At 39.6% G+C, this 24,839-nt stretch overlaps 1 protein-coding gene across 3 annotated transcripts in view; it reads left to right on the top strand.

Moving 5' to 3' along the window:
* RBL1 (RB transcriptional corepressor like 1) overlaps window positions 1–24,839 on the top strand; it is a 67,793-nt gene that overhangs the window by 32,422 nt on the left and 10,532 nt on the right. For all 3 annotated transcript variants that reach the window (XM_047746306.1, XM_047746307.1, XM_047746308.1), the window contains 7 exons: window positions 1,331–1,495; window positions 4,618–4,750; window positions 10,355–10,621; window positions 11,825–12,036; window positions 20,490–20,666; window positions 22,751–22,822; window positions 24,424–24,514. In XM_047746306.1, the coding sequence (XP_047602262.1) occupies window positions 1,331–1,495; window positions 4,618–4,750; window positions 10,355–10,621; window positions 11,825–12,036; window positions 20,490–20,666; window positions 22,751–22,822; window positions 24,424–24,514 (1,117 nt within the window). The remainder of the gene's footprint in view (window positions 1–1,330; window positions 1,496–4,617; window positions 4,751–10,354; window positions 10,622–11,824; window positions 12,037–20,489; window positions 20,667–22,750; window positions 22,823–24,423; window positions 24,515–24,839) is intronic.

The raw sequence follows: 24,839 nt of genomic DNA, 5'->3' as shown, positions 1-24,839 counted from the left end.
TGATCCCAGAACCCTGGGATCATGACCTGAGCAGAAGGCAACCGCTTAAGCAACTGAGCCACCCAGGCGCCCCTGTAACATACTTTTTTCATTCAAAAAGTTAAATGCCTGGTGCCTGGGTGGCTCAGTGGGTTGGGCCTCTGCCTTCGGCTCAGGTCATGATCTCAGATCCTGGGATCGAGTACCACATCGGGCTCTTTGCTCTGCAAGGAGCCTGTCTCCTCCTCTCTCTCTCTGTGCCTGCCTCTCTGCCTACTTGTGATCTCTCTGTCAAATAAATAAATAAATTCTTAAAAAAAAAAAAGTTAAATGCCTTTGTTTTTTAACCACATAAATGATACATTCTCCTTGAAGAAAAACAGGAAGTATATATAAACATAAATATTAAAACCATACATTATAATCCTAATTATAAATAATAATCACTTAATACTTTTTTTTTTAAGTATCATTTGATAGAGACACAGCGAGAAAGGGAATACAAGCAGAGGGAGTGGGAGAGGGAGAAGCAGGCTCTCCACTGAGCAGGGAGCCTGATGCGGGGCTCGATCCCAGGACCCTGGGATCATGACCTGAGCCAAAGGCAGACACTTAACGACTGAGCCACCCAGGTGCCCCTCACTTAATACTTTTGTGTATATACTTACAGACTTTGTTCTAGGATTTACTCTTATTAAAATGGAATTATAGGGGCGTCTGGGTGGCTCAGTGGGTTAAGCCTCTGACTTCAGCTCAGGTCATGATCTCAGGGTCCTGGGATTGAGCCCCGCATCGGGCTCTCTGCTCAGCAGGGAGCCTGCTTCCTCCTCTCTCTCTGCCTGCCTCTCTGTCTACTTGTGATCTTTGTCTGTCAAATAAATAAATAAAATCCTTTAAAAAAAAAGGAATTATATAAGCATTTTAAATATGTTATTTTAAATATGTTATATATGTTATTTTAAATATATAAGCATTTTAAATACCTTATTCATTCTGTTCTTTTGAGCTATTGGGAAAAATAGTCTGAGAATGAGCAGTAAATTCAAAATAGCATAAGAAGTGGAACCCAAGACCTGAGTTCTACCACTACTGAGCTGTTGACTAGTTTCCACCGATCATTGCCTCATTTTTCCATGTACACAAAAAGCATAAGAAGCAGAAATGTATGTGAAAGTATTTTGAAGATCTTCAGAACTCCTTTATAAATTAAAAGACATTAATAAGCCATTGAATCATGGTTCATATGGTATCATTGATTCTGTGTCATCATAAGACCAAAGCTAGTCATACATGCAGGCCCAGTATACTAATGACTGAGACTATATTACCTTTTCAATTTTCTCTTTACCAGGTTATTGAGGTGGTGATCCGCTCAGAGGAGGGACTCTCCAGGGATATGGTGAAACACCTGAACAGCATCGAAGAACAGATATTAGAGAGTTTAGCATGGAGTCATGATTCTGCACTGTGGGAGACTCTCCAGGCTTCAACAAACAAGGTTCCTACCTGTGAAGAAGTGAGTCAGGGCAAGAGTGATAATCAGAGTCAGGGCAAGGGTGATAATCATTTAAAAAATAACAGCTGTAAAAAAAATAAATAAATAAAACAACAGCTGTATTGAGATAGAAATCACATACCATACAATTCATCCATTTAAAGTACACAATTTAGGGGCCTCTGCCTGGCATAGTCGGTAGAGCATGCAGCTCTTAATCTTGGGGTAGTGAGTTTGGGCCCCACGTTGGGTGTGGACATTACTTCAAAACAAAACAAAAAAACCCAAACAAGGTGTGCTTGGGTAGCTCAGTCAGTTAAGTGTCCAACTCTTGATTTCAGCCCAGGTCATGATCTCAGTGTCCTGCTCAGTGGGGAGCCTGCTGGAGATTCTTTCTCTCTCCACCCACTTGCATGCACCCTCTCTCCCAAAAAATAAATAATTTAAAAAGCATACAATTTAGTGTTTAGTACAGGCATATATAGGTGCAGCCATCACCTCAACAAGTAACTGTACCTATTAGCTGTCACTTCCTTATCTCCCTTCCTCTCCCTAGTCCTAAACAACCAGTGATCTACTTTCCATCTTTATTGATTTGTCTATTCTGGACATTTCATATATGTGGAATCATATAATATGTGTCCTTTGTGACTGGCTTCTTTCACTTAGCATAATGTTTTCAAGATTCATCCATGTTATAGGATATATTAGCACTTCATTTCTTTCCGTGGCTTAATATTCCATTGCATGGATATATCATTTCGTTCCTCCGTTTATTAACCGATAGACATTTGGGTTGTTTCAGCCTTTGGCTTCTATGAATAATGCTGCTGTGAACATTCATGCACAAGTTTTGTATGGACATAGGTTCTTATTTGTGGGGGGTATATATCTAGGAATGGAATTGCTGGGTCATGTAGTAACTCTGTTTAACTCCAGTTTGGGGGAACTGTCAGACTCTTCTCAAAGTGGCTGCATCATTTAACATTCCCACCATCAGTGAATGAAGATTCCGATTTCTTCATATTTTCTCTAACACTTACCTTTATTTTTCCCCCTAACACTTATCTTTGTTATTCTAGCTATTAGTAGGCATGAAGTAATAGCTCATTATGATTTCTATTTACATTTCCCTGATGGCTAATGATGCTCAGTGTCTTTGCTTTGGAGTAATATCTATCCAAATCCATTGCCCATTTTTTTTTTTTAAGATTTTATTTATTTATTTGACAGAGAGAGATCACAAGCAGACAGAGAGGCAGGCAGAGAGAGAGAGAGAGAGGGAAGCAGGCTCCCCACTGAGCAGAGAGCCTGATGCGGGACTCGATCCCAGCACCCTGAGATCATGACCCGAGCCGAAGGCAGTGGCTTAACCCACTGAGCCACTCAGGTGCCCGCATTGCCCATTTTTTAATTGGGTTTTTTTTATTACTGAATTATAGGAGTCCTTTATGTATTGTAAATACAACTACAACTTTTAATTTTGATGATGTCCTATATTTTTTCTTTTATTCTTGGTACTTTTGAAGTCTTATCCAAGAAGCCCGTTAATTTTATCATTTTTAGCTTTTGGAATTTCTGTCTAAAAAACATTTTGGGGGCACCTGGGTGGCTCAGTGGGTTAAGCCTCTGCCTTCAGCTCAGGTCGTGATCTCAGGGTCCTGGGATCGAATCCCACATTGGGCTCTCTGTTCTGCAGGGAGCCTGCTTCCTCCTCTCTCTCTCTCTCTCTCTCTCTCTCTCTCTCTCTCTGCTTGCCTCTCTGCCCTCTTGTGATCTCTCTCTGTCAAATAAATAAAATCTTATAAAAAAATTTTTTGGGGGGTTAGTAGTAGTTAAAATTGAAAAAAATCTGAAGTCACGAATATAAGTGACACATTTCAGTTTAATGTTAGGTGAGAAATTGAGTTTTTTCCCCTTTACCTCTTTGTTGCTTTTTTTTTTTTTTTTTTTTTTTTTGACAGAGATCACAAGTAGAGAGGCGGGCAGAGAGAGAGAGAGCAAAAAGCAGGCTCTCTACTGAGCAGAGAACCCGACGCAGGGCTCGATCGCAGGACCCTGAGATCATGACCTGCTTAACCCACTGAGCCACCCAGGCGCCCCTGTGTTGCTCTTTTGTAACTCCTGTCTTTTCAGCCTTATTTGCTTTTCTGTGTCTTCTTATACTTCATGAAACCTGAGAATTTTTCTCTAATTCCAAACTACTAGAAGGACTATCCAAGAGCAGAAAGAACTAAAAAGGAGATGATTTTTATTTTTTAAGATTTTATTTATTTGACAGAGACACAGCAAGAGAAGGAACACAGCAGAGGGAGTGGGAGAGGGAGAAAACAGGCCTCCCACTGAGCAGGGGACCCCACATGGGGCTTGATCCCAGGATACTGGGATCATGACCCAAGCCAAAGGCAGAGGCTTAACAACTGAGCCACCCAAGCACCCCAAGAAGATGATTTCTTGAAATCTCTCCCGTGCATCTTTGGACTTTGTAGCAAACTGGGATTAACTGGGCAATCTTCAGTATTCATCAATATCTTCATTGTAGAATCCCTTGGGAAAGTGAAAAAAAATCTCTCTGAACTTGAAGAAAGAGGATTTGGGTTGAAGCCCTTACTCTGTTAATAGTAGTGCATCCTTGGGCAAATTTCATATTTTGAGCCTGTTCATTTTTTGTGTTTTTTTTTTAAGATTTCATTTATTTGAGAGAGTGACAGAGAGAGAGAGAAAAAAAGAGCGTGAGCATGGGGGGGTACGCAGAGGGAGACACAGACTCCCCACTGAGCAGGAGCCTGATGCCGGATGCGATTCTGGGACTCTGGGATCATGATCTGAGCTGAAGGCAGTCACTTAACCAGCTGAGCCACCCAGGCACCCAAGCCTCTATTTTCTTATCCTTAAGTGGAAATAGTACCTACCTAATCAGTTTGCTTCTAGAAGTAGTCAATAAACTTAAGTAGATCAATTATAAGATTGAAATATATATAACAGCATTAACTATTGAGCACTTAATTCAAGTTCTATTTTGTGAACAAGAAAGAAGAGAAATAAAACATTTAAAGTAGTTAAAAAGACTTTTTTCTCATTTTCCGTGGTTTTCATTAGTGGGTATATCAATATGTAAAGCAGAAGGTTTTTGTTTTTCACAGGTTATATTCCCAAATAACTTTGAAACAGGAAATGGGGGAAATGTACAGGGACATCTTCCCATGATGCCTATGTCTCCTCTAATACATCCAAGAGTCAAAGAAGTTCGGACTGACAGTGGGAGTCTTCGAAGGGGTAGGTTCAACATGGGGAAAACAGTGAACAGAATAACAAAGATAATTTTCTCCGAGAAGATATCAAGTCTTGCTCATATATTACTATGAAATCAAATTTCTTCATCAGGATTTTTTTTCTTCATCAGGATTTAAAAGGGGGCTTATAAAAATAATTAAATCAGTCAGGTCATGATCCCAGGGTCCTGGGATCAAGCCCCGCATTGGGCTCCTTACTCAGTAGGGAGCCTGCTTCTCCTTCTCCCTCTCCCTCTGCCTGCTGCTCCCCCTGCTTGGGTGCTCTTGCTCTCTCTCTCTCAAATAATAAATAAAATCTTCAAAAAAAAAAAAAAAATTAAAGGGGCACCTGGGTGGCTCAGTCAGTTGAACATCTGAGTCATGGTTTCAGCTCAAGTCATGATCTTGGGGTCCTGGGATAGAGCCCCACATCAGGCTTCATGCTCAGCATAGAATCTGCTTGTCCCTCTCCCTCTGCTCCTCCCACCAATCATACCCTCACTCTCTCTCTAATAAATAAATGAATAATATAAATGAATAAATAAATAATATAAATGAATAAATAAATAAAAACTTTAAAAAATAATTTTTTTAATGAAAAAATAAGGGACTTCTGCCAACACCCTTTTGTGGCCCATTGTATAGTTTCTCATACCAAAGTAATAAGATTTTCACTCTGATTTGATTTTTTTTTTTTTTTTTTTTTTTTTAAAGAAAGAGAGAGTGGGGAGGGCATTGGAAGGGCAGCGGAAGAGGGAGAGAGAGAAACTCAGGCAGCACAGAGCAGGATGCAGGGCTCTATCTCACAGCCCTGTTGCTCTGATTTTTAATTTCTGTTTTTTTAAATTGCCACGTTAATTGTGGAAAGAGTATTTTAGCCTTTTAATAAACACATAAATTTTCTTTTTCTGGGATTTTATTTATGGGAGGGGGAGGGTCAGAGAGAGAGAGAGAAAGAATCTCAAACAGATACCACACTGAGCCTGAGGCCCAACACAGGGCTTGAGCTCATGACCTGAGCCAAATCAAGAGTAGGATCCTCAACTGAGCCACCCAGTACCCCAACATACAGCTTTTCTTTTTTTCTTTTTTTTTTAAGATTTTATTTATTGGGGCGCCTGGCAGGCTCAGTGAGTTAAGCCTCTGCCTTTGGCTCAGGTCATGATCTCAGGGTCGTGGGATCAAGCCCCAAGTTGGGCTCTCTGCTCAATAGGGAGGCTGCTTCCCCCTTTCTCTCTGCCTCCCTCTCTGCCTTCTTGTGATCTCTCTGTCAAATAAATAAACAAAAATCTTTTTTAAAAAATCATTTTATTTATTTATTAGAGAGCAAGCCTGAGCTGGGGGAGGAGGAGAAGGACAGAGTGAGACAGAGATGCAGGCCCCCCACTGAGCAGGGACCCTAATGCAGGGCTCAATCTCAGGACCCTGGTATCATGACCTGAACTGAAGGCAGATGCTTAACCAACCGAGCCACTCAGGCACCCCAATATACAGCTTTTCTAAATCTAATGGAAAACTATGTAAATAAGCAAAATACCTACTTTTCAAATGTGACAGAAGTTATATTCTTTTTCTGTCTCTGTATGTCTGTAGAAAGATATATGTTTGGGGCGCCTGGGTGGCTCAGTGGGTTAAGCCGCTGCCTTCGGCTCGGGTCATGATCTCGGAGTCCTGGGATCGAGCCCCGCATCGGGCTCTCTGCTCAGCAGGGAGCCTGCTTCCTCCTCTCTCTCTGCTTGCCTCTCTGCCTGCTTGTGATCTCTCTGTCACATAAATAAATAAAATCTTAAAAAAAAAAAAAAAAGAAAGATATATGGTTTTTTTTGTTTTGTTTTGTTTTGTTTTTTTTTAAAGATTTTATTTATTTATTTGACAGAGAGAAATCACAAGTAAGCAGAGAGGCAGGCAGAGAGAGAGGAGGAAGCAGGCTCCCTGCCAAGCAGAAAGCCCGATGCGGGGCTCGAACCCAGGACCTGGGATCATGACCTGAGCCGAAGGCAGCGGCTTTAACCCACTGAGCCACCCAGGCGCCCGAAAGATATATGTTTAAAGCAGAGGGGCACCTGGGTGGCTCAGTTGGTTGAGCATCCAATTTTTTATTTTTTATTTTTTATTAACATATAATGTATTATTAGCCCCAGGGGTACGGGTCTGTGAATCACCAGGTTTACACACTTCACAGCACTCACCATAGCACATACCTTCCCCAATGTCCATAACCCAACCACCTTCTCCCTAACCCCCTCCTCCTGGCAACCCTCAGTTTGTTTTGTGAGATTAAGAGTCTGTTATGGTTTGTCTCCCTCCCGATCCCATCTTGTTTCATTTTTTCCTTCCCTACCCCCCAGACCCCCCACTTTGCCTCTCAACTTCCTCATATCAGGGAGATCATATGATAATTGTCTTTCTCTGATTGACTTATTTCACTCAGCGTACTAGCCTCTAGTTCTATACATGTCGTCTCAAATGGCAAGATTTCATTTCTTTTGATGGCTGCATAGTATTCCATTGTATATATATACCACATCTTCTTTATCCATTCATCTTTTGATGGACATCTAGGTTCTTTTCATAGTTTGGCTATTGTGGACATTGCTGCTATAAACATTTGGGTGTACATGCCTCTTCGGATCACTATGTTTGTATCTTTAGGGTAAATACCTAGTAGTGCAATTGCTAGGTCATAGGGTAGTTCTATTTTCAACTTTTAGAGAAACCTCCATGCTGTTTTCCAGAGTGACTGCACCAACTTGCATTCCCACCAACAGTGTAGGAGGGTTCCCCTTTCTCCGCATCTTTGCCGGCATCTGTCATTTCCGGACTTGATAATTTTAGCCATTCTGATTGGCGTGAGGTGATATCTCATTTGAGGTGGTTTTGATTTGTATTTTCCTGATGCCGAGTGATGTGGAGCACTTTTTCATGTGTCTGTTGTCCATCTGGATGTCCTCTTTGCAGAAATGTCTGTTCATGTCTTCTGCCCATTTCTTGATTGGATTATTTGTTCTTTGGGTGTTGAGTTTGGTAAGTTCTTTATAGATTTTGGATACTAGCCCTTTATCTGATAGAGCATCCAGTTCTTGATCTTAACTCAGGTCTTGATATGAAGACCATGAGTTCAAGTCCTGCATTGGACTCTACACTGGGCATAGAGCCTATTGTTTAAAAAGTTGCGTGTGTGTGTGTGTGTGTGTGTGTGTGTGTGTGTGTGTATTTGAAGCAGAGCAACAATACTCTTTGGGGGTGCTTAAATTCAGCTAATAAATAACTTTATCCATACTCTCTTAAGATGGTTACTTTGAGCCTTACTTCTAGGAAGATTTTAATGCATTTTCCTTATTTTCTCTTATGTATGCATCTGATAAGTGTATCTTCTGGTTTATATGGCTCTTTGGTGTTGTTTTGGTTTTTTTTTTTTTTAGTCAGTTAAAGTCTTTTGCTCACATATCCGTGAAGTAACTTCTGATGAGCAAGTATTTAGGTTTCACAAAGTTCTTGATCCTTTTTTGGACTATAATTTTGTGTATGTATGCAGGCACATTGATAGTCTTTGCTTTACGTGTAGTGTAAGATAAAAATATGCAAGCTCTGGGACACCTGGGTGGCTCAGTGGGTTAACACCTCTGCGTTCGGCTCAGGTCATGATCCCAGGGTCCTGGGATCGAGCCCCGCATCGGGCTCTCTGCTCAGCAGGGAGCCTGCTTCCCTTCTTCTCTCTCTGTCTACCTCTCTGCCTACTTGTGATCTCTGTCTGTCAAATAAATAAATAAAATCTTTAAAAAAAAATATGCAAGCTGTGCAGAATAAACAATCTTCATAAGCAATGGAAATGATTTAGATTATTTTATGACTTTTAAGAAATCTTTTTAAAAGTTTTTAAAACTATCAGTCATTAGGAGCACTGGGTAGAGTATGTGACTCTTCATCTTGGGGTCATGAGTTCAAGCTCCCTGTTGGGTGTAGAGATTACTTTAAAAAATGAATAATTAGGGGCACCTGGGTGGCTCAGTGGGTTAAAGCCTCTGCCTTCCACTCAAGTCATGATCCCAAGGTCCTGGAATCAAGCCCACATCAGGCTCCCTGCTCAGTGGGGAACCGCTTCTCCCTCTCGATATTTCCCTCCCCCTCACACTCTTTCATTGCTCTCTCTCTCTTTCAAATAAATAAAATCCTTAAAAAAAAAAAAAAAGAGGGGTGCCTGAGTGGCTCAGTGGGTTAGGCCTCTGCCTTCAGCTCAGGTCATGATCTCAGGGTCCTGGGATTGAGCCCCATGTCCGGCTCTCTGCTCGGCGGGGAGCCTGCTTTGCCCCCTATCTCTGCCTGCCTCTGCCTACTTGTGATCTCTCTCTGTCAAATAAATAAATAAAATCTTAAAAAAAAATAAAATAAAATAAAAAATAAAGAGGCACCTGGCTGGCTCAGTTGGTTAAGCGTCCGACTCTTGATTTTTGGCTCTGGTCATGATCTCTGGGTCGTGAGATTGAGCCCTGCTTCTGTTCTGTGCTAGGCATGGAACCCGCTTGGGATTCTCCTTCTTCCTCTCCCTCTCCTTTTGCTCCTCCCCCCCTCTCCAAGCTCCTCCCCATGCTTGCTCACTGGCTTTCTCTCTCTGGCACATGCTCTCTTGCTATCTCTCAAAAAAAATAAAAATAGGGGCCCCTGGGTGGCTCAGTGGGTTAAGCCGCTGCCTTCGGCTCAGGTCATGATCTCAGGGTCCTGGGATTGAGTCCCGCATCGGGCTCTCTGCTCAGCGGGGAGCCTGCTTCCCTCTCTCTCTCTCTCTCTGCCTGCCTCTCTGTCTACTTGTGATCTCTCTCTGTCAAATAAATAAAAAATCTTTAAAAAAAAATAAATTAAAAAAATTAAAATAAAATAAAAATAAAAGCATATCGTATTCCTGTAAAGAAACAATGGGTTGGGGAAAGTAAGGATTATAGAAAAAGATACAGGGTTCTGGGGGTCTAGGAGAATCTTTGCCCCTGGTAGAAAGGGAAGGCTTCTCCTATGGAAAGAGCACTGAAAATAGATATAAACTATAACTTTCTTTTTGATCAACATACTACTGCCAACCCTCAGATTAAGGCGAGCTAAACAGTATCATATCACCTTTACTCATCTTTATCTTCTAGAGGGCTCATAAAAGATGACTGTGTATCTTCTAAATCAGAAAGCCATAGTACCTTAAACTGCTTAAGTATGGGCATGTGGGAGGAGGCAAACTGTGAACCAAATTACTGATTTACCTTCTTCTTAGATGTTATTTACTAGGTAAACTGGGAGACAGGAGCTAATTGGACTATTTTAATTTACTGGTCACCTCATTCTACCTTTTAGCTTCTACTATACCCTTAATGTTTTGCTCCTTTAATAGTAGGCAGAGGTTCAAGAAATCAAGAAAATGAGCCATCATAATTTTCACATGTAATGACTTTTTTCATGCCTCTTTAACTAGACTATATTCCATGAAGACAGAAGCCATGTTATTTACTGCTGAATCCCTAGGGCTTAACATAGTAACTCAAGGTCTCTATTTGTTATATGAATGAACCTGATTTATTATTTTGGAATATGTATCAAACTGTTTTGAATTTATTTTTCTCTCTATTAGATATGCAACCATTGTCTCCAATTTCTGTCCATGAACGCTACAGTTCTCCTACTGCGGGGAGTGCCAAGAGAAGACTTTTTGGGGAAGACCCGCCAAAGGAAATACTTATGGACAGGATCATAACCGAAGGAACAAAATTGAAAATTGCCCCTTCTTCAAGCCTTACTACTGAAAATATATCAATTTCCCCTGGGCAGAGTCTTCTAACTATGGCCACAGCCATAGTCACAGGAACAACAGGACATAAAGTTACAATCCCATTGCACGGTAACATTTTAATGCATTTATTTTCTATTTTTTCTGAATTAGTTAATTAAGATTTGTCTTGCTGGATTGGATCACATGGCATTTTTAAATCCAGTTTCTTTTGAACCCATACTGTTTTTTAAGATTTATCATTTTAGAGCAGTTTTGGGTTCAAAGCAAAATTGAGTTGAAGGTATAGAGATTTCCCATACACACACTGCCACACACACACACACACACATACAGCTTTCATCACCATCATCATCTTGCACCAGAATGGTATATTTGTTACAGTTAATGAACTTACATTGACACATCCTTATCACCTCAAGTCCATAGTTTACATTATGGTTTACTCTTGCTATTATACATTCTGTAGTTTCTATGTTTAATGACACATAGCCACCATTATAGTATTATACAGAATAGTTTCGCTGCCATAAAAATCCTCTGTGCTCTACCTTTTGTTTCATTTTGAACTTACACTGTTTATTGAGTTTTAACATTTTTTAAATATACAACCCTTGGGGTGCCTGGGTGGCTCAGTGGGTTAAAGCCTCTACCTTCGGCTCAGGTTTATGATCCCAGGGTCCTGGGATCGAGCCCCGCATCAGGCTCTCTGCTTAGCAGGGAGCCTGCTTCCCCCTCTCTCTCTGCCTGCCTCTCTGCCTACTTGTGATCTCTCTCTGTCAAATAAATAAATAAAATCTTTAAAAAAAAAAAATACAACCCTTTTTGTTGGAACTTATTTTTTTAAAGATTTTATTTATTTATCCGTCAGAGAGAGAGAGGGAGAGAGAGCAAGCACAGGCAGACAGAATGGAAGGCAGAGGCAGAGGGAGAAGCAGGCTCCCTGATGAGCAAGGAGCCCGATGTGGGACTTGATCCCAAGACGCTGGGATCATGACCTGAGCCGAAGGCAGCTGCTTAACCAACTGAGCCACCCAGGCGTCCCGGAACTTATTTTTTTATATGAGCTTTACAGATTATTAAAAATATCTCTGTAAGAACTCAAAAGTTCAAAAGAAAAACAATATTGTTTCAGAGCAGAAATAGAAAACAAGAGTGCTGTAACCTAGAATTCTTATTTTTGTGGCTTTCATCTCCTTTTCTAACCTATTCCTATGTTTATACACATAGATAGATTGATAGATATAATTGACAACCTTTCTGGAACACATGCTGCTTATTTCTAAGACTGAAAACTCTTGCTTATACATTTAGGTATCGCAAATGATGCTGGAGAGATCACACTGATACCAATTTCCATGAACACAGCTCAGGAGTCCAAAGTCGAGAGTCCTGTATCACTTACTGCTCAGTCATTAATTGGTGCTTCTCCGAAACAGACCCATCTGACTAAAGTGCAAGAGGCACATCCAACTGGAATAAGCAAACCAAAGAGAACTGGGTCTTTAGCACTGTTTTATAGAAAGGTATGTGATTTTATGGCATCCAAAATATCTCATTTGGGGTGTGTGGCTGGCTCAGTGGAACCTGGGACGCTTGATCATAGGGTTGTAAGTTCGTGCCCTATACTGGATATAGTGATTATTTAAAAATAAAATATTTTAAGGGGTGCCTGTCTGGCTAAGTCAGTTAAATATCTGTCTTTGGCTCAGGTCATGATCCCAGAGTCCTAGGATTGAGCCCCACATCGGGCTTCCGGCTCAATGGGGGTCTTGCTTTTCTCCCTCTACTGCTCCCCCTGCTTGTGCGCGCTCTCTCTCTGTCAAATAAATCGATAAAATCTTTTTAAAAAGTAAATAAAGGGGTGCCTGGGTGGCTCAGTGAGTTAAAGCCTCTGCCTTCGCTCAGGTCATGATCTCAGGGTCCTGGGATCAAGCCCCGCATTGGGCTCTCTGCTCAGCAGGGAGTCTGTTTCCTCCTCTCTCTTTCTGCCTGCCTCTCTGCCTACTTGTGATCTCTGTCTGTCAAATAAATAAATAAAATCTTTAAAAAAATAAATAAATAAAAAGTAAATAAAAATAAAATGATCTCATTTAATCAGTGCAAGAAAGATTGAGTAACAGAGCAGCTTTAGCCTCCTTTTTTGTGTGGTAAAATATACATAAAATTTACCATTTTAACCATATTTTAGTGTACAGTGAAGTATCGTTAAGTACATTCACATTGTTGCACAGCTTTCACCATCATCCAGTTCCAGAACTTTTTCATCTTCCTACACTGAGAATCTCCTCCACTTAAAATAATTCCCCATTCCTCTTCCCTCCACCAGCTCCTGGTAACCACCATTCTACTTTCTGTCTCTATGAATTTGACTACTCTAGGTACCTCATATAAGTAGATTCAAACAATATTTATGTTAATGTGGTAAGTTTATTAATATAATTATTAATGTAATATTTTTAAAAAATATTTTATTTGTTTGTGAGAGAGAGGGTGAGAAAGAGCATGACAGGAGAGAAGGTCAGAGGGAGAAGCAGACTCCCTGTGGAGCTGGGACCCCGATGTGGGACTCAATCCTGGGACTCCAGGATCATGACCTGAGCTGAAGGCAGTTGCTTAACCAACTGAGCCACCCAGGCACCTAGTATAATATTATATTAAACAGGTTTATTCCACTTAGTGTAAGTCTTCAGGATTCTTCCATGTTGTAGCATTTTTCAGAATTTCCTTCCTTTTTAAGCCTGAATAATATCCCATTGTATGTGTATACCACATTTTGTTTATCCATTCATCTGTAGATGAACATTTGCAGTGTTTCTACTTATTGTGAATAATGCTGCTATGAACATAAGTGTACAACTATCTATTCATGTGTCTGCTCTCAGTTCCCTTGGGTTTATACCCAGAAGTGGAATAATAATTCTGAATATAATTTTTTGAGAAACTACCATACCATTTTCCACAGTGCCTGCCCCATTTTATATTCCTGCTACAAATACATGGGTTTCCAAGTTCTCCACATCCTTGTCAACACTGTTTTCTGTTATTTTTATAGTAGCCATGCTAATTAGAATAAAGTGGTATCTCATAGTTTTGACTTGCATTTCCCTAATTATTAGTGATGTTGAGCGTCTTTTCATGTGCTTATTGGCCATCTATCTGTCTTCCTTAGAGAAAGATTTATTTAAGTCCTTTGCCCATTTTTTGCTTGAGTTTTACTGTTGTTGCTATTGAGCTGTAGTTAATCCTTTATATATTCTGGATAGAACCCCTTATCAGATTTATGATTTGCAAATGTTTTCTCCCATTCCAGGGATTGCCTTTTCACCATATTGATAGTATCCTTTGATGCACAGAAGTTTCTAACTTTAATGAAGTTCAATTTCTCTGTGTTTTGTTTTACTGTCTTTGCTTTTTGTGTCATATCCAAAAAATCATCGACCGTTCCAATGTCATGAAACTTTTCCCCATCTTTTCTCCCTAAGAGTTTTATAGTTTTAGCATTTTTGTTTAATTCCTTGATCCATTTTGAGTTAATTTTGTATATGGTCTGAGGGGAGGATCTAGCTTCATTCTTTTGCATCCATTTTCTCAACACCATTTGTTGAAAAGACCGTTGTTTCTCCTTTGAATGGTCTTGGCACCATTTTCATAAGCCATTGCACCATATATGTGAGGGCTGATTTCTGGGCTCTTTAAGCATTGTCCTTTTTATGTCTGTCTGTATGCCAGTACTATACTCTTTTGATTACTGTAACTTTGTAGTAAGTTTTGAAATTAGGAAATATGAGCCCTCACAGCTTTGTTCTTTTTCAAGATTATTTTGGTTATTCAGAGTTCCTTGGGATTCCATATGACTTTAAGGATGGATTTTTCTTTTTCTTTTCTTTTCTTTTTTTTTTTTTTGATGGATTTTTTAAAATTTTTATTTATTTGTCAGAGGAAGAGTGCACACAAGCACAAGCTGGGGCGGCGGCAGGCAGAGGGAGAAGTAGGCTCCCTGCTGAGCAAGGATCCCAATGCAGGACTCAGTCCCAGGACTCTGGGATCATGACCTGAGCTGAAGGCAAACACTTAACCGACTGAAGCCACCTAGGCATCCCTAGGATGGATTTTTCTATTTCTGCAAAAAACATCATGGAGATTTTGATAGGGATTGCATTGAATCTGTAGAATCCTTTGAATAGTGTTAACATCTTATTACCATTACTAAGTCTTCCAGTCCATGAATATGGGATGTCTTTCCATTTATTTGTGTTTGGGGTTTTTTGGTTTGTTTTGTTGTTGTTGTTGTTTTTTAGTTAACACAGAGTGTTTTGTTATTTGTCTTTAATTTCTTTAAGCAGCATTTTGCAGTTTTCAGTATATACTCTTTTACCTCCTTGGTTAAGTTGATTACTAAGTTATTTTATTCTTTTCATGATACTATAAATACAATCATTTTCTTAATTTTATTTTTGGATTATTTATTGTTTGTGGTAGAGGAATGAAATAGATTTTTGTGTGATTTTTTTTTCTAAACTTTTATTTATTTATTCGAGAGAGAGAGCATGAGCAGGGTTGGAAGAGAGGGAAAGGGAAAGGGAGAAGCATACTCCCCACTGAGCAGGGACTTGATGCAGACCTCTATCCCAAGACCCTGAGATCAACACCTGAGCTAAAGGCAAATGCTCAACCAGGTGCCCCTGTTATGAATTATTTATTTATTTATTTAAGTAATCTCTACACCCAACATGGGACTTGAATTTATAACCCCAAGATCAGGAGTCACCTGTTACACTGACTGAGCGAGCCAGGTGCCCCTGTATGATTTTGTAGTCTGCAACTTTGCTGAATTCGTTTATTACTTCTAACACTTTTGGGGGATTCTTTGCAGTTTTCCACACCATAAAATCATATAATCTGCAAACAGATGACTTTACTTATTTTCCAGTTTTGATGTTTTTTATTTCTTTTTCTTGCCTAATTGCTCTGGCTAGAATTTCCAGTACTGTGTTGAAAAGAAGTGCTGAAATTGGGCATTCTTGTCTTGTTCCTGATCTTTTTTTTTTTTTTTTCAGCATAACAGTATTCATTATTTTTGCACCACACCCAGTGCTCCATGCAATCTGTGTTGTTCCTGATCTTAAAGGAAAAGTTTTCTTTGTTTTACTTTAAGTATGATGTTAGCTCTGGATTTTTCATATATGGCATTTATTATGTTGAGGTAGTTTTCTTCTATTCCTAGTTTGTTGAGTGTGTTATGAAAAAAAAAGGATTTGAATTTTGTCAGATGTTTTTTCTGCCTCAGTTGAAATAATCTTTTTCTTTAAGATTTTATTTATTTATTTTAGAGAAAGAGAGAGCTTAGGCAGAGTGTAAGGGGTGGTGGGAGGAGAAAATGGAGAAAGAGTCATAACCAGACTTGAGCACAGAGGCCCATGCAGGGCTCGATCCCATGACCCTGAGAATGACCTGAGCTGAAGCCAAGAGGCGGACTCTTAACCAACTGTACCACTTAGGTGCCTCTGTCCTACCTGTTTTTATTTATTTATTTATTTTTAATTTTATTTATTTATTTATTTTTTTAAAAGATTTTTTATTTATTTATTTGACAGAGAGAGATCACAAGCAGGCAGAGAGGCAGACAGAGAGAGAGGAGGAAGCAGGTTCTCTGCTGAGCAGAGAGCCCGATGCAGGGCTCGATCCCAGGACCCTGAGATCATGACCCGAGCCGAAGGCAGCGGCTTAACCCACTGAGCCACCCAGGCGCCCCTGTCCTACCTGTTTTTAAAGCACTGTCAGCTTCTGATAAGAGAGACAAGTTAATCAGGTTTTCTAATCAAACATGACTCTTCTATGAAATAAATTCCAGAACTGGAAGATATCTCTCTAGTTTACTCCACAACTTGGCTGGCTCGCCCATTCTTAAGAATTGTAAAGGAAAAAGAAGGCACTATTTTTCAGGGAGTTTTAGCATTGAGACCAGGGTTTAGGACTTAAACATTTTAAGAAATTAATATTTTTTCTAAATTATCTTTGATGCAAATTTAAGTTTATTTCCTCTAGTCTTTTTTATCATAACTCTTGAAAACTTGCCCTTTCCTATTCTTCCCTCTGCCTCCTCTACTCTACCTCACCAAATCCTGTCTCCCCGTTGTGCCTTTCTAAGGCTTCTTTTTTTTTTCTTTTTTAAAGATTTTACTTATTTATTTGATAGAGATCACAAGTAGGCAGAGAAGCAGGCAGAGAGAGAGAGGGGCAAGCAGGCTCCCTGATGAGCAGAGAGCCTCCTGCAGGGCTCGATCCCAGGACCCTGAGATCATGACCCAAGCCGAAGGCAGAGGCTTAACTTACTGAGCCACCAACTAAGGCTTGTTTTAAAAACAGAGTTGGAAAATGCAACTTTTTTCCCATTTACTCCCTATTTTTAATGTTCAAAATGACAAATTTTGATAATCTAAGATTGACAGAAATAAATCTAAGATTGATCTGGGTGACTCAGTGGGTTAAGCCTCTGCCTTTGGCTCAGGTCATGATCTCAGGGTCCTGGGTTCGAGCCAAGCATCGGGCTCTCTGCTCAGCAGGGAGCCTGCTTCCCTCCTTTCTCTCTGCCTGTCTCTCTGCCTACTTGTGAAATCTCTGTCATATAAATAAATAAAATCTTTTTTAAAAAAAGAAAGAAAGCTCTAGTTCTGAATTTTTAATTCTGCATCTACTTCAGAATCTTTGGGTTTGTTTTTTTTTCCCTTTCCATTTAAATGTAACCTACTTGATGGGGGACCTGGGTGGCTCAGTCAGTTAAGCATCTGCCTTCAATTCAAGGTCTACCTTCAGCTCGGGTTGTGATCCCAGGGTCCGAGGACTGAGTCCTACAATGGGCTCCTTGCTCAATAGGGAACCTGCTTCTTCCTCTGCCTACCACTCTCTCTACTCTTGCACACAGGCTTGTCCTCACTCTCTCAAAAAAATATATATATATTTTATGGGGCGCCTGGGTGGCTCAGTGGGTTAAGCCTCTGCCTTCAGCTCAGGTCATGATCTCAGGGTCCTGGGATTAAGCCCCGAATCAGGCTCTCTGCTCAGCAGGGAGCCTGCTTCCCTTCCTCTCTCTCTGCCTGCCTCTCTGCCTACTTGTGATCTCTGACTGTCAAATAAATAAATAAAATCTTTTAAAAATTTTTTTTTAATAAAGCCTACTTGATACAGATTAGAAGCTAGAAAAATTTTATCCTAAAAGTTAATAGGATGTCTTTATCTATAAAGAGCATAATTATCCATGTCTCTAGTGAATTCAAAATAACCCTTCCCTGAGTAAACTGCAGCTATTGTCTATGCTGAATTCAGTGTGATGCTGGTATTCTGTGCCAGAATGGAATTTTCTATGAATTTTTTGTTAGAAAACTTCCAGTGGGGCGCTTGGGTGAGTCAGATGGTTAAGCATCTGCCTTTGGCTTAGGTCATGATCCTAGGGTCCTGGGATCAAGTCCTGCATCAGGCTCTCTGCTCAGGGCCTATTTCTCCCTCTCCTGCTCCCCCTTCTTGTGCTCTCTCACTCTCTCAGTCAGATAAATAAATAAAATCTTTAAAAAAAAAAAAGATGACAACGACTCCCAGAGTATGTTTCTTTAATTCATTGGATCAACTCTGTAAAAGACACTTAACAAGTATTATCTAATTACATATTATTTTTAACCTTTTTTTTTTAAGATTTTATTTATTTATTTGACAGAGAGAGATCACAAGTAGGCAGAGAGAGAGAGAGGAGGAAGCAGGCCCTCTGCTGAGCAGAGAGCCCGATGTGGGACTCGATCCCAGGACTCTGGGATTATGACCTGAGCTGAAGGCGGAGGCCTAACCCACTGAGCCACCCAGGCGCCTTATTTTTAATCTTTTTAACTAGGACTGTATCTTTCATTTCCTATCACAAATACAAAGTTCTAGCATCTTTCCCACTGCTCTGACCCAAATGGATTCTGTTTATCTCTTGGCCAGCTGGACCAGAAATAAGGAGATAGGATACAGAAAATGAGTTTGCTATAAAATTAATCAGTTGTGACTTTGGAGTCAACCACTTGTCTTTCTGTCAGATTAGTGTATTGGATAGCTTACATTTGTTGTTAAACTCTAATCTGTGGATTATATTCCTGCCAGAGATACTTTTATATAAGGGATACCTGACTCTTTTCATTATTTTTCCCTGAACATTTAAATTTAAAGACTTAGCTCAAACAGAGTAGTGTGATTTAGGAATACCACAGCAGGGTACCAGTTTTTAAAACAGTAAAACATAATTCTTCTTGGGTGATTCGAAACCATTTTAGAATCTTGCAGAAACTTCAGGGCATTTGCATTAGTATCAGTTCATATAAAGATTGTAAAAATGAGAGGCTCATGGCATTGAACTGAATTTACTCTGATGTACTTAGGAACAACAGAAACAAAAAACTTGGTATCTCATTTACTTCAGTAATACATTTATATGCTTGGGAAAACAATGTCGAATAAGAAGTTTCTTGAATGGTTTTGCTTTTTTTTTTTTTTTAATTTCTCTTTTTAAAGATTTTATTTATTTGACAGAGAGAGAGCGCACACAAGCAGGGGTATGGCAGAGGAAGAAGGAGAAGCAGGGGGCGCCTGGGTGGCTCAGTGGGTTAAGCCGCTGCCTTCGGCTCAGGTCATGATCTCAGGGTCCTGGGATCGAGTCCCGCATCGGGTTCTCTGCTCCGCGGAGATCCTGCTTCCCTCTCTCTCTCTGCCTGCCTCTCCATCTACTTGTGATCTCTCTCTGTCAAATAAATAAATAAAATCTTTAAAAAAAAAAAAAAAAGAAGGAGAAGCAGGCTCCCTGCTGAGCAGGGAGCCCTCTGCCAGGCTCTATCCCAGGACCCTGGGATTATGACCTGAACTAATGGCAGATGTTTAACTGACTGAGCCACCCAGGCGCCCCAGGGTTTTGCTTTCTGACTCATTCTTGAAATCAAACATTTTATGGGACGCCTGGGTGGCTCAGTGGGTTGAGCCGCTGCCTTCGGCTCAGGTCATGATCCCAGAGTCCTGGGATCGAGTCCCACATCGGGCTCCTTGCTCGGCGGGGAGCCTGCCTCTCTCTCCGCCTCTGCCTGCCTCTCTGCCTGCTTGTGTGCTTTCTCTCTCTCTCTTTCTGACAAATAAATAAATAAAATCTTTAAAAAAAAAAAAAAAGAAATCAAACATTTTAGACCTTGATTGGCTTTTTTTTGTTGTTGTTATGATCCTATTTTTAAGTAATCTCTACACCCAGCCTGGGGCTTGAACCCACAACCCCACAATCAAGAGTTGTATGCTCCACCAACTGAGCCAACCAGGCACCCCTATTTTCTGACACTTTAGATTTTCTAGCAATTTTATCTGAACAAAAAAAGGTGAGGGGGGGATTTCTGAACACTTGAAAAATTATGCATTCATTATGGTTATGATGCAAGTAAATCTTGCATTTTAGTGTTTCTTACTTCACATAGATGACAGCATAGAAGACATCTTTTCCAAAAGAATTTTTAAATGGTTTTCTAAAGAGAATTTTGTTTTAATCTACAATCCTCTGGGATGCCTGGATGGCTCAGTTGGTTAATCATCTGCCTCTGGGTCAGGTCATGGTCTCAGGGACCTGGGATCAAGTCCCACATCCAGCTCCTTTCCCAGCAGGGAGCCTGCTTCTCCCTCTGCCTGCCACTCCCCCTGCTCGCTCTCTTTCTCTCTCTCTGACAAAATAAAGAAAATCTTTTAAAAATATTTTAAAAATAATAATAATCTATAGTCTTCTGCCATAACAGTGAACTAGTACGATAGAACAGAAATTGTATGTAATTTTAGATAACATTTATCAACAACCTAGGTATTTGTTAATCTTGGCCTGAAAGCCCATGTTCACAATAAGAGATAAATTAGAGAAATTATTTACTGGGTTTTTTTGTTTTTTTTTTTTTTTTTTTTTGCATCAATGTACTACCTTCCATCTTAGGTCTATCATTTGGCAAGTGTACGCTTACGTGATTTATGTTTAAAATTGGATGTTTCAAATGAGTTACGAAGGAAGATATGGACGTGTTTTGAATTCACTTTAGTTCACTGCCCTGATCTAATGAAAGATAGACATTTGGATCAGCTGCTCCTTTGTGCCTTTTACATCATGGCAAAGGTAATGTATAAGTTGGGGGAAGCTCTTTGTTCTAGTTACCCATTTTTGAAGCATGTAGTGAAAATCTATTGCGCTTGATTATTACTTTGCCTTAAATGCTATATGCCAACACTGCCCACCATTGTTAATTAATTAGTAAATTCCAGCCACTACATCTATTCTCTGGACTCTCCATTTCGCTTTATAATAATCAGCTTTTCCACATCATAAGAATACACTGGTTATAAAATTGGAAAAGGTTTTAGAGATCATTTGTAGTACATGGCTCTCCATACTATTCCTGTGAACAATACTATTTCCACTCCCATCCCTGTGATACCTCTCATCTAGTACTTTACAGTAAATGATCATTATGTTATAGGCTGATAGCCTAAGCCTAGAGCTGAAAGTAACTTGTCAAAGTTACATAATCAATCAGTGGCAACCTAGGATTTCCTATTTTATAATTTAATGAATTCGTAATTCATAAAATAGCTTCTATAACATTGCTCTCTAGGGATTTGTTGCACCACCTCAGAAGAGCATTTTACATTCTAGTTGCTACAACGTTGAATGTTTCCAGTCATAAAATAACATATGTTACTTGCTTTTTAAAATTCTGATATAGCTGAAACAATCACCTATAACTTTGGTCTGGACCATATTGACCATACTGGCAGTCCTAGTACGTGTACATAGTTAAGACCTAATTTTTAAGCTTTCAGAGGCAGAGAACATGTTTTCAGACTCCTTTTTGACTCCTCTCTCACAATGCCTTTTTATAAAATCTCTATACAAAATAAATATTAATAAATGTTATTAACTAATCATTTGTGTTTTCCAGAGAACTATCATAGTTCAGGCTTTGCCATTTCTAGCTCATCATAGAGAACAGATTTAGTGCTAATGGACTTCAGTGAAGCAGAGGGAAAGAATAACTTAAGTAAACTTTATAATAAATAGGCCAGAAAGGATACCTTTACGGATCACCAAAGCAGGCAGCCGTGGACTGGGCTAGAGTCAAGAGACCAAACCAGGCCCCGACTTGCGCCTCCTGGAAGCCCAAGGGTTAATAACCCCGTGAGTGAAAAGTTGAGCAGCGCTTGAGAAAGGGCCTGAGCTATGGATCCTAAGACTCCCTGACGTGGTTGCCTGCATGTGCTTATCTGGAATGGGCAAAACAGGCCTGCTCATTAAATCATTGTGGGAATGTGCTGTCCTTGCACGGGCCATAAACTGTGTCTTAAGTTACTTTGAAGTTAGTGCATCTGGTTTAGAGTTATCTGAAGACAGAGACCACTGGCATCAGAGGGACTACTATTAGTCCTTGGGAAATAGATAATAGGGAAGCTTGAAGGGTTTTCTGTGCATGTTGCAAGTTCTTTAGTAATCAGCTAAAAATAGATACTTCCTTATAATTGTTTCTGTTAGCTATATAATGCCTCACAGCCTTGAATAAAATTGGCACTGCTTGGACATCATCCACTGTGTCCCTCCTGTCCCCATCTCTTTATGTCTCATCTTTGTCTCACCATCCTCTTACCCTCTCGACCCTGGTCATGTTGTCGCACCAGGCGTGACACACCAATCCATTTTCTTCATTTTGGCCCCCACTGTAACTTTTCTGTCTAAGCATTAGAAACCCTATAAGCTGTCCTAAAATGTTAAAAACCTCATCCTATAATAACTGCTCAGTTTTCTTGCAATCACCACAAGACATTTTCTGTCCTTTAGTATGTAGTTAATTTACTTTTAAGTAAGTAATTTAAAAGCTAGTAACATCAGAGACTACAGGGTATGCAACAGATCTGAGTTTTCTTCTATCATTCTTCTTATAAAAAGAAATGCATTTTCAGTAGAGTTATACCATAACAATATCAGTGCTTTTGATTAATGAAACTATTAGCCGAGTCCCCACAGGCCACAAAGCCTGAATTTTGAAGGTAGTAAAAATCATAAACGGTAGTAGTTTTTAGTCTTGGGTTGGCCTGGGGTTAATGGCTTTCTGCAGGACTGCTCTCAATGCTAACCTGTAATTGAAGTTTTTGTTCAGAGCCATTTTTCTTCTAAGAGCAATTGATAAATGCAGTTTTTATTTTCCTTAGGTAACAAAAGAAGAAAGAACTTTTCAAGAAATAATGAAAAGTTACAGGAATCAGCCCCAAGCTAATAGTCATGTGAGTTACATTATTTTTCCTCCTGTCCAAAAATAGATTTGTGCTGTTTCTCTGTTGACAAGTCATTCAAAAGGTAAAGTTCTTTTACAGTTTTACTATACTTTAGATTTTTTAGTTTAATGCATACCATTAAACTCTAAAGACAGTTTCAGTAAAAGCCAGGAAATTGGCTATTTCTGACTCATCCATATATTTGCGTATACTTCTTACATGTTCTCCTGTTCCATTTGCTCATTTGTACAATGGGGACATCCCAAAAAAATTTGATGAGGGGCACCTGGCTGGTTCAGTCGGTAGAGCATGTGACTTTTGGTCTCAGGGTCATGAGTTCAAGCCCCACATAGGGCATGGAGCCTACTTTTATTTAAAAAAAAATCCAAGAAAAGTATGTATAATAATAATATTCTCTCTTTGTATGAGACTTGAGTCCCTAATGATGTTTAAATCCAGTGAAATTGGAGGATTTATTAAGTCCAGCTTCTTTTGCCATTTACTAAGAATCTTAATGTTTTCATCTTTAAATAGGTATCAGCATTTTTGATAATTTTGTTTTGTGATAGCCATGGTGAAAATGCTATACAGCCTTTCAGTCATGAAAATATAAAATATTAGCCATTGGCTTGGCACATAGTGTTTAATGACTGTTATCTCCATATTATTCATAATTGGATATGAATATGGTTCTTCTGTACCTGAAGAACCCAAGATTAGGCTACCTTTAGGCGTTGGCCACTAGAGAGCCTGGTTCCTGTGCTCTGGAGAGCATAATGGCCTCTTTTCTGGCCTTGGTCATCTGCCATCTTAGGAGGAGAGTTGTGGCTGCTTAGATATCCCATACTCAAGTACTGGTAGTCACACCCCCTTCTAAAAGAGCCCACATATGGTTTCACTTCTTTACTTAAGCCCCAAAATACAGTGGTAGTAATATAGACATTAGAAGAGCCGGTACAGGCATTTGTTATATCCTGTATAGCCTAAGAGTTTCTGGACCCTTCAGAAAAATCCTTTTCTAAAGGAGCAGAGCCTGGAGAGGTCCAGATTATCCCCAAAGATCATTAAGGTGAAGTTAGTGTGGGTCCAGAATGGACCAAGCCAGAGCTTCCTAAATATTCTCTCAACACCAGTATCCATAGGATGACCAGGAACAGATCATGCCTTTTAGCTATATTGGAAGTAGGAAGGAATTTAGGAGAAGGAATGGAAACAGATTTTCCTGTGGGCATCTGAAAGGAGATGGAAAAGAGATGGAAACAGGAAAACAAGCCTTAATGAGACCAGACGATTCTCATGTAAGGAATTAAAAAGGAAAAACAAGCTCAGATATTTGAAGTTGCTTTTATTTGGCAAAACTTCATCAGTATTTAGTTGCTACTTACTAATTCAAGTCTTCTATTTGGTAAACTCCTGTAATGGCATGGTTTAGGTAAAGATATTTGCTATAATCTCCATTTACCAAGCTAATAACACTTTTCCCTTGATTATCACCCATACAAAGAAATAGCTTTCCACTGGCATCCTATTTTATTCTTCTTATTTTGGTTTTGCTTAACCTGTGCCTCTTTGTGACTCAGCATTTCTTTTTTTTCTACTCTGACCTATAGGTTTATAGAAGTGTACTGTTGAAAAGCATTCCAAGAGAAGTTGTGGCATACAATAGAAACATAAATGGTGATTTTGAAATGACAGATTGTGGTAAGTTGCCCAATTTAATATTCTATATTTAATATACCTTTTTTTTTTTAAGATTTCATTTATTTAAATGTCAGAGAGAGAGAACGCACAGCGGCAGGGAGCTAGAGGCAGAGGGAGATGCAGGCTCCCTGCTGAGCAAGGAACCTGTTGCAGGACCTCAGTAAGTAATAGCTATTATTATTTTTTTAAGTAATATAAAATTAACTGTATTTTATTAATGAGTATGGAATTTTAAATGTTTTTTCTTTTTTTTTTCTTAAAAGCTAATTTGTCTAAGGCCATATTCTTTATTTAAAGTACTTTTTAGGGGCGCCTGGGTGGCTCG

This window comes from Lutra lutra, chromosome 9 (genome assembly GCF_902655055.1).
Source record: "Lutra lutra chromosome 9, mLutLut1.2, whole genome shotgun sequence".
Classification (NCBI taxonomy): domain Eukaryota; kingdom Metazoa; phylum Chordata; class Mammalia; order Carnivora; family Mustelidae; genus Lutra; species Lutra lutra.
The sequence above is the reverse complement of the archived record's forward strand: the minus strand, read 5'-3'. Positions and strand labels throughout refer to the sequence as shown.